Source organism: Cebidichthys violaceus, unplaced genomic scaffold (assembly GCF_023349555.1).
Source record: "Cebidichthys violaceus isolate CVI_PGR_0920_01 unplaced genomic scaffold, fCebVio1.0.p SCAF_11, whole genome shotgun sequence".
NCBI lineage: Eukaryota > Metazoa > Chordata > Actinopteri > Perciformes > Stichaeidae > Cebidichthys > Cebidichthys violaceus.
In genome coordinates, this window is record NW_027176274.1 from 8,250,918 (window position 1) to 8,261,469 (window position 10,552).

At 38.9% G+C, this 10,552-nt stretch overlaps 1 protein-coding gene across 1 annotated transcript; it reads left to right on the forward strand.

Annotated features, from left to right (window-relative positions):
* The first annotated feature begins 1,908 nt into the window (after window positions 1-1,908).
* On the forward strand, window positions 1,909-10,071 carry LOC137866819 (sorting nexin-4-like). Its single transcript, XM_068702976.1, has 14 exons — window positions 1,909-2,032; window positions 2,757-2,881; window positions 3,441-3,582; window positions 3,783-3,932; window positions 4,269-4,316; window positions 4,472-4,527; window positions 4,809-4,881; window positions 5,139-5,200; window positions 5,804-5,869; window positions 6,055-6,144; window positions 6,863-6,962; window positions 7,173-7,318; window positions 8,193-8,307; window positions 8,463-10,071. Exons 1-14 carry the CDS (start codon window positions 1,937-1,939, stop codon window positions 8,508-8,510), a joined length of 1,317 nt encoding a protein of 438 aa, XP_068559077.1. The 5' UTR covers window positions 1,909-1,936; the 3' UTR covers window positions 8,511-10,071.
* The last annotated feature ends 481 nt before the right edge of the window (window positions 10,072-10,552 follow it).

Sequence of the window (10,552 nt, forward strand, 5' to 3'; positions counted from 1 at the left end):
TTTACTATTTTTCAAATTGCCATTTGACATGTAGAATATCCAGTTGATCAGTATTATCAACAAACATTTGTATTCTTGTTTGTCTCCAGGCAGTTTGACATGAATATCATGACTCAGTGTATAATACACACATACCCATCTGAATTACAGTCACTCAGCAGCTTTAGGACAGACCCTCCAAAAATAGAGAAGACAGGAAGAAACACACACACACACACACACACACACACACACACACACACACACACACACACACGCACACACTGCACATAGCTTATTGTAGCTTAGTATTCAAGAACGTGGTCAGTGGGTTCTAAAAAGTTGTCAAATGGCCGATTATAGTCAGCCAAAGAGAGCTAGAGGTGTGTGTGTGTCTGCGTGCCCGTGTGTGTGGACAGGAAGTGGTGGTGGCTGGCTTGAGGTCAGTGGCAGGAAAGAATGGTAACTATGCTGTTGCTGTGACTACGGCTGGTCACAGAAAAGAGCTTTGTGTTTCCTGACATGCTGTAGCCTGAAACTGCATCCAACCATCACTACATCCATCCGCCCATACCTGATGCATCCGTGTCATTGATGACTTTAAAGGAAATCATTGTGTTGAATAGTGTCACCTTCATACCTCGTTTCTTCTGTTATGCATTTCTTTGTATCTATTTTTCATCCACATCCCACAACACCCCAACTCTATGCCCAGTGGCATTTATATAAAATGCTTCCTTACAAATGCTGCTCCACCCTTCTTTTTAAACATTAAACGCTGCACAACAGCGTGACCACAGGACCTAGAAGGCCGTGTTTCTGTGCTGTTTACTGGCCTGAGGCATACCGCATCCCTCTCATTCACATCTGGGCCCACAACCATCAACCAATAAGAGAGAGGGACCAAATGATATCAATGAAGTTTCATCACTTATGACACCCTTTTCAGTAATTTGTTTTTAAACATGAGAGCAATGATTAAAAAAAGTCAGAAAATGTTGAATTTGTTTTATTTCTTGAATGTATGGTGTAATATCCAATACCTTTTGATATTACAAAACCAGTCAGACAACATATTTAAGCATTAATTTAAGTTCACTGATTGGGATGGGTAGCTGTCTACACACATAGTATTTCCCATTGTAATTACTTGATAATCCTTCAGTGGGGAAAGCAGTTAATTTACACATATTCTGCAAACTGAATCAATTCAGTCAAAAGGGGGCATTTCACAAATACAAAGTCATTACTTTTCCAAAGTTGCCAAAAATAAGAAATCAAACAATATGAACAAAATCACAGGCTCTAAGAGCAAAATGGAAATAAACACCACCAGTAGATGTCAGCCTTGCCAAAGCAATGCATTAAAGGAAGATGCAAAGAAAAAAAAAATCCAAAGGAGGGTATTGGGTTCACCAATTCAGCACAGCTGCATGGAAACTCCAGAGACCATCAATTGATCTGCTTCAAATGTGCAGCATTTTGAACAACAATCATGGGAGCGAATCGCAAGCATTTTGTAGGCTAATACCTGCATATTAACACATGGGAATTGCCTTTTTGTTGTTCTGAATTGAAACGTAACCACTTTATATGGTCACTTGCAATGTTGGAGCAATTTCAGTACAATGCATAATCTTGTTATTTCCTCTAACTGCATTGTTGCGTTTTACAGTGAATCATATAGTCTTATATAATAACACTATTGCCAGAGATGGTTATGATATTATATTGTTATTGTGGATATGTATTCTAGTAGTATTATTATCCTATTTTGTTTTATTACTATTATTCATTTTGTATGAGCCATGTATGATCTAATGGTCGTTAATAATCATTTACTACCATTCATTTAGTTGTATCAAAAAGTATAGTGAAGTCTGAAACGCGCATGCGTAAAGCAGAGGAAACACTACGCTGCCAGCTCAGCTGACAACAGCAGCACCTCGGCGGCCAGATGATGATGGCAGACTCTGGAAGTATCGAAGAAGTAGCTGTGATCGGTAACACCGACATCACCTCAACAGAATCCGAGAACAACCTTATAAACACGGTCGTACTTTAAGATATTCTCTCTGACAAACGTTTTTTTTTAGGTAAAAAGCCTGTTTTTCACTAGTCAACACTTTCCCAAACAGGCCGAACGTAATGTTAGCTACGTTAGGTGGAGTTAACGTGAGTGACATGAAGACTTTTCCATTCACCTTCAAAGCTAAACTTAGCTAACTTGCTAGCTGTGCAAAGTATCCATAAAGTTACAAAGTGAGCTCAAGTTGCGTTTGCTAGCAGTAGTTCTAAGCTAATGTTACTTTGTAAACTTTACTCCTGCTGTTAGCTCGCTTGCTAGCACGTTTGAACGCTAAAGACTTGAGTTGACTTTAAATTACCCAGAGACCTATTTGTGTCCTGCAAGTCCAGTCTTATTTACCGTGGTTTCATTTCATTTCCGGATACATAAGCAACGTGTTTTAGTACTTAATGGTGGTAGCATTGCCTTGTCTTGTGACCTGCACACGCCGGTCATACCCTTTACGAAGAAGCGTGATAATGTTGCAGAAAGTTGTATTAACATTGCATAACAGCACGTCATCTGTTTGCATAGTTGTCAGTCTACCTTTGTCTTTTTTGTAGTCCCTAAGCGTACTCTGCACAAACCTGTCTGTTCACCTGCTATTACTTTTTCTGATGCTCCCTCATATATCAGTCGCACACCTTTTCATGTTTTACTTTTTTGACTTGTCATGCCCACTCACTATTCTGTCTTCATGTCTGTATAGATGGTGGAAAGAGGGACAACTCTGTTGAGAAAAATGGAGATAAATGTGACCGAGGCAGAGAAGAGAACAGGGAAGAACACGGTTAACATGCAGGAAACCTACACAGTCTACCTCATAGAGACACGGTAGGTCACCGTAGTCTTTTTCTGCTGCCATTAGTGTTACAGCATATGCAAACATCTTAATGGTGATGCGGAAACAAACCGCTGTGACAACAAGAAGAGTGGAGCGGGACCACTTTCTGCTACACTTCATCAATAGTAAAAGCACACAGGACATTTGTTTTCTATTGGACGATGTTATTTCATAGTGTCCATAGTGTAATTAAGTTAAATACTTCCTCCCAGGGATGTAGTTTGGCATCTTCAAACAGGGCTGTGAATCTCTGGGTATCTTATTATATGATCGTTTTTTAATTACTTTTAGAGAGTTCTCTTGATTCAAGCGTAGTAGTTTTTGTCCATTGGTGCATAATCTTTTAAAAGGTAATCACAATGTCTATGACAAGGTTTTTTTTTTCCCTTTCCCTACTCAGAAAACAAGCAAAGTAAAAGCTTGATGCGAAATGTTGCTCATTCTGCATTTCAAATAGCTTTGAAACAAGAACAGTAGCTCAGATATCCTGCCATTTCTATGGTGACACATGATAACAACACTGTTATATTCCCATTCCTCTGTCTACAGGCCAGCTGAAGCACTTCCAGAGGGGGGAACTCCCGCCACACCTGACACTTTGTGGAGACGCTACAGTGAGTTTGAGTTGCTCAGAACATACCTCCTGGTCACCTACCCCTACATCATCATCCCTCCACTACCAGAGAAAAGGGTGAGTAACGCATACTGTAGGTGGAAAAAATAATTACAAATAATTCATTTGCTGGGTGTAACTAAGGACGATTTGTGATAAAACTTCATATGTAGTTGGTTAATAAGATTTACTCAGTTTGCTCTGTTTTTTTCCTGGTAGTAGACACGCCCCTTATCTTTTCAGGTGATATTCACATTTCTTTGTTGTCCCTCTTGTAGGCAGAGTTCGTGTGGCACAAAATGTCTGCTGACAACCTCGACCCAGACTTTGTTGAGCGACGGAGAGTCGGCCTGGAAAACTTCCTGCTTCGTGTTGCGTCACATCCTGTCCTTTCCAATGACAAAATTTTCTTCCTTTTTCTGACCGAGGTAAACACTTAAGCCTCACTCAATACGGTCCACATAGTGTCCCATTGACTGCTTCTGCTACACATATGCAGACATGAATGAATAGAAGTGTAAAATTACTGCTGCCCTGGTTCATTTTTGCCATGTTTGAAAATCCTTGCGTCCTTCTTGCCACGCCTTTTTAACTGAACATTCGCATTTGTATTTTACCTTTTTCCTGTATTCTGTAGCAACACGCTCAATCCAGCACAGCCCTTTTTGGTGTTTTCTTGTAGCTTAAAAGCCCAATTTGTACACAGCGTGGTTGATAATCCTGTCTATCATGTATCAGTCATTCTGTCAATCATCTGTCCTCAGGAGAAAGGATGGAGGGAGGCAGTTTTGGAGACAGGTTTCCAAGACAAGGTATGCAGTTAGTTGCACTTTGTCTCCTTCACATTTGACATGGATGTCAGTGTTTCTGTCACTTGTTTTATTGTAGGCAAACTTCTTGAATTCTCCTGTATGCCATATGCAAAATAAAACCCTGTTAACGTGTGTATACTTCTGTTCGCCACCAGGTTGACTCCAGACTAAAGTCTCTGAGTGCCATGTTCAGAGTCAAGAACCCTGACAAGTAGGTGAAAAACAGACGGATAAAAAGTGAACTTTTCATTCTGAAACATTGGACCAGGATTTATACAAAGCAGGACATTTAGTCAGATTACTGAATCATCGTGAAATAGTTTTCTTAAGAGCTGTAACCTAACCCAAATGAAGGATCCCAGTGCCAAAACAGGTAGTAAGAAGTAAGATGATAAGAGTTTCTCATGATAAAAGCTTCACAACAGAGCAACAGAAATGCTTCGATTGAGTTAAACACTGTTTGAGTTGTGATCCCTGTGTTGTGTTCTCCAGAAGATTCACAGCACTGAAACTCTACAGTGATGAACTGGACTCTGTCATCTCTCAGTTACTGAGGGTGCGGGCGGTGAGTTTTGGCATGTGCCAAACCCACACTCACACACATACACTCACACCTATATTTAACTGTCTGCTGAGGCCAGTGATTTACGCTTCTTTTTTTTGCATACTAATGTCTTATTCTGCCAACCTCTGAGAAAAATTACTTTAGCTTGCTAGATTGTTGACTCTGTCATTTTTTCTGTGAGCACTACTCTACTGGTGTTCTTTATTTTTCCGACCACGTAATAATGATTGATTTGATTGTTTTGTTTTTTATTCTAGAAAGTAGCAGACAGGCTGTATGGAGTTTACAAGGTCCATGGTAACTACGGCAGAGTCTTCAGGTGAGAAACACACACACACATATATATATATATATATATATATATATATATATATATATATATATATATATATATATATAAATAAAAGTCATAGCTTGGGCCTAAAAGAGGGTACTACATTTATTCAAAGTAAAACATCAACAACATTAAATGACACGTAGTGCATATATTCTGTCCAGATACCTCAGAGCTACACTTTTGCTGATAGAAACATGTAAGGCTAATCATATTTTACATCACTCTGAATATTTTTCCCCCTTTAAAGGCGTTGCATTTTTTTGGCATAAGGAAACGGATTTGAACTTCTTCTACATGTAGTATGCATACTGACGTCTTCAGTGTTAAAGGGGGTCGCAGGGTAATTCCTTTGTTCATGGAGATCACTTCTTTTGGGTTTCTGTGTTATTTTGACATTAAATTGTATGTTTGAGATGCTTAGCGAAAGTATTTTTGAAGCTTCAAGATGAATTTTGGAAATAAAGTAAGGCTGTAAACGTTCATGAGCAAATTTTTAGCGCACAAAGCACCTGTAAGAAATAGTCTTCAGGCTGTATGGACGGAACTGAAAGTTGCAGAATTACACCCAAATTGTTGTGTCTCCAGTGAGTGGAGTGCTATTGAAAAAGAGATGGGAGATGGACTACAGAGTGCGGGCCACCACATGGACACGTAAGTGGACTAAAGTTACCCTTCAGCTACTGTTACCCTCTCACACACTCACACTGTAGCTTACACTTAAATGTGTTTACTGAAGCAGCAGTACACCAGTCAATACACTACTAACTCCAACACATTCTCCAACATAAGGCTTTATTTTTTGCATTGGTTCACTTTTGAATGCGACATGTGTTCAGATATGCTGCATCAATAGATGACATTCTGGAGGAAGAAGAGCATTATGCAGACCAACTGAAAGAATACCTTTTCTACGCTGATGCTGTCAGGTATGTTTGAGAGACAGAGAGACGCATCTATACGAGGCCAAGCGATAAGTCAATTTAGCAAATGCTAAACTTTATTACCATTTGTTTTGAAGAAATATCATTTGTGAATTGATATTAAAGCATCAAACATCAGTTTATTAATCCTGCTGGAGTTTTCTTGACTCATTGAATTGGTATATCATCATCAGGCAGATTTTTAGAAATATTTACATTACATTATGGTCATTTAGCAGACGCTTTTATCCAAAGCGACTTACAATTCAGTATCTATCTACCGTAGACGCAGCTACGGGAGCAATTTTGGGGTTAAGTGTCTTGCTCAAGGACACATTGACATGAGACTAGCGGAGCAGGAGCCGGGGATCGAACCGCTGACCCTCTGATTGAAAGGCGGCCCTGCTCTCCGCTTAGCTACGGTCACCCATATCTGTTCAACACTGACTTTTTGTGATTCTGCCTCACGTTGCCATCGTTCTATATCGCTCTATTCAAAGCAAAGTAACATACAACAGCGCTAATGCAAATGCTTTATAGCATATGTAAACCATCTTTCAGCAGAGCATATAATGCAGACCTGTGGTTATCAACAAGAACTGTCTTTATCATTTGTCGTAGTGGAAGCGTCATATCTGTCTGTTTATTGGACTATTAGTATCAGAATGCATCAATAAAATAGGACTAGACATTATTATTTCTGAGTGTGTGTTTGTGGATTCAGGTCAGTGTGTCGGAAACATGAGCTGATCCAGTATGAGTTGGAGATGGTCGCTCAGGACCTCGTCCATAAGAAACAACAGAAGGAAGAGCTGACGACTGGGGTAAGGCACTCACACACACTCTCATCGTCTCACTTTCTCCTACACATTCTGGGAATGTACACACACAATGACTGTGTCAAGTCAAAATGTTTGCATGACAAGTGATATAAATAAACAGAATTCATTTTTACATTTTTTTTTATTGTTGTGGTCTGTTTTGATGAAAACATCAGTGAGTCAACTAATGAGTTTGTGTGTCTGTGTGTGCAGACAGTACGTGTCTTTTCTCTGAAGGGGATGACCAGTAAACTGTTCGGACAGGAGAGCCAGGAGCAGAGGGAGAGCAGGTTGGCAGCCCTGGAGCAGAGTATCCGTGAGGGAGAGGAAACGCTCAAGGAAAAGAACACCGAGTGCCAGTAAGCTCATCAGCAGTGAATCACTCCTCTCTCATTTAAAGTCTTTTAAATGAGTTCCATTCTTTAGCTTAGATGTCGGTTCCTCTCACACTTCTGTCTGTTCCTCTGTCTGGAAATAAATTATATCTATATTTTTTAGTCACACAATTTGCCCTTAATTTGTATAGTGAATAGTTTCACCCAGTGTTGTGCATGAACACACTAAAAGAGCGCTTTATTGAACGTGTTCATGTTTTTGGTGAACTGAATATGTCCGATCACATGCATGCGCCTGTTTTTTGTACGGGGTTTTGAACCTAGTTCCAAGTTCAGCATCATAATATGTACAACAATTACAAGGAAGTCATTGACGAAGAATGAGAAAGTTAAAATATAAGGCTAAAATATCAATAAAATATAAATTTGATCAAGGCAAGGCAAGTTTATTTGTATAGCACATTTCAACAACAAGGTAATTCAAAGTGCTTCACATAAAAACATTAAAAGCATCAAAACATAAGGCAAAAGAAAAGGAGATTTAAAAACAGTTAAGAACATTCATTGAAACATTAAAAACAGGAACAGCCATTATATACTATAGTATATGAAGACAGTATTTGAAATAGATAAACTGTAAATAGAAGTTCAATTTAAATGAATCCTCACAGCCGGATACCTCATTAGTTGTTGTTTTTTAAGCACAAAATGGTGGATTTAAGTCAGGATCTTAGGTCAGGTAGACGAGTCAAAATCAGGTATTCTGTACGACTAAGAAGCAATATGACTAAAAACAAAAAAACATCACATTGTTTGTTCTTCTTCCTCTACAATGACTTTTATTTCCCCACACAGAATGACTGACATTAACATTGTGTCTTTGTGATTGTGTCTCCAGAGAGTTTGTGCGAACAGCCTGGGAAGACATTGAACGTTTTAAGGAACAGAAGGACAGAGATTTGCGTGAAGCGCTGATTAGCTATGCCATCATGCAGATCAGCATGTGTAAGAAGGTAAAGGGCTCCTTCACCACAATGTGTTTTTTTTTTTTACTTGTATACTTTCCTACATCAAAATGCCAGGCGTGTTGATTCTTCAGCAGTTCTGCTCCCAATCTGTCGTTCTCTCAAAAGCACTCTTGTTCTTTGTCACTCCATAACTGTCTCAGGGAATCCAGGTGTGGTCCAACGCCAAGGAGTGTTTCAACAAAATGTGAGCCACTTTCCAGCCAATCACTCACTTGCACCAAAACAACAGCAATCAGATGGTTCAGAGTGGGACCATCAGCCAACCTGCAGCCTTACGGAGATTGACCATAGGAGCCAAAAAATACTGTCCTCACTTTGTTTGTTACGCTGAATGATTCTGCCTTTCTCTCACTCACTCACACACACACACACACACACACACACACACACACACACACACACACACACACACACACACACACACACACACACACACACACACACACATTTATTTAGAAAAAGCATCCGAGTTATTTAGTTGATCCATGCCTTTTAATTCCAAGTGTCTTTAACAGTCCCATTCACATGGCATTTTGCTAATGTTACTGTTCTACTGCAGATGACCCAAATGTTCAATACTTTTTCCTCCTTTGTTGCACAGCTGTCAGCGTGTCATAGAGGACAATCCTGCACTAATAATGCATGATAGTTGCACATTGGGAATGCCTGTGCAGTGTGTTTCAGTTACACTTGCCAAATGTATCAGAACTGTGCAATGAAATAAAAGGACAGACGTTAGGGAATCAGTCTGAGAGCTGTTGCCAGGAGCTATTTCCAGAAGAATACTTCTACCACTACTTCTTCTCAGCCTCAAATAGGTGTAATCTTTTGAAAGTTTATTAAATAAAAATGTCAGGTGGAGATTTATAAGAAACAAGAAATCATATTGTAAGGCAAGGGAACATGGACCACTTCCTTTTCTTCTTTTTCCTGAAATATGTTTCGTACACTTCATGCTGAAGTCAGTCTTTATGCTGTTATTAATCGATAGCTGACCAAAGTGCTTATGACCAAGTGCTAGTCTGTATAGTACAGGTCACAGGTGGGGAGTGAGTCGACAAGCTTAGGGTAGTTTTGGTAATTGATGAGAGATTTGTTTTGTGTTGTGCCAAAAGCAAAGAGCCACGAGTAAGAGTAAAGTTACAGTAGAGCCTCTTTTTCTTGAACTCCTTAATGGAGGCTTTCTTCTTCTTTCACAGACCTAAACATGGCACCACCACAATACCTGATCTACCAAGTGCAACCATAAGTGTTGTTAAAGCGACACACTTACAGATCAGTAGTTGAGCTTTTTCTTTACTTTCAGCCTGCTGTCAATCTGCCTCACCTCTTTTTCTGATGTTAAGTTATTGCACTAAATAATAGACATGATGGCCAAGCAGGCCTCAGGTCAGTGTTTATGAAAAAAATACTGACCATATGGTGGAAATCTTTAACTACAGATATGTTGGATCCTCAAATTCTGGCTCAATACATATGATATACATACACAATACATGTTCTACTTTTGTTTCCTTAATATGATATCCTGAGGAGGAAAGATTGGTGCAACATGGACATGTAATAGTTGTGCAGAGATAACTTTCCTTTAGCTAACCCTGCCTTTTCAATAAACAATCGGTTTACTGGAATAATCACGAATTACAGCTTTATGTATGTTTTTTATAATAAACGTGTTCAATTAATGATTGTTTTTATGTTTCTGTAATCATTGTGCTAAGACACTAATAAACATTTCTCTTTTTTGAACTATTTCCATTGCAATTTTATTACAAATACTGTACATATGAGTCAAAGGTGGTGAAACTCGGACGACATGTGACAATGATGGTTTCACACTATGTTTACAGATTACTGAGGCAGGATTCTTGCTAAATGTTCATGTGTCATTTGGCATTTGTTTGTCTTTGTAGCTAAAACGTAAAAGAAGCTGTATTTTAATGAGCACATTCGAAAAGGTCAGACTACTGTAATTCATCAGTGTCAAAATAACAGCCGTGCCTCTGTGCAAGACTTCCTAGACACCTGAAGTGACAGTGTGTGAAATGCATGTTGAAAAAATGCATAACTTTTTCAACAAAAATAATATTTAAGTGTGTTATTTAAAAAAAAAATGGTCCATTTAGATGTATGGCCTGCTCTAAGTTCTTTTATTTTCATCATAGATTAGGTTTTTACTACAAATTAATAACATGTGCTTTATCTGGCATTAAAGGATATAATAGATGTA

Bases quoted from the DNA above. Each gene is read 5' to 3' on its own strand.
- LOC137866819 (XM_068702976.1), top strand. From the start codon at position 1,937: ATGATGATGGCAGACTCTGGAAGTATCGAAGAAGTAGCTGTGATCGGT. The intron at 3,583-3,782 runs GTGAGTAACGCA...TCCCTCTTGTAG, and splicing joins CTCCACTACCAGAGAAAAGG to GCAGAGTTCGTGTGGCACAA. The intron at 5,870-6,054 runs GTAAGTGGACTA...ACATGTGTTCAG, and splicing joins GCGGGCCACCACATGGACAC to ATATGCTGCATCAATAGATG.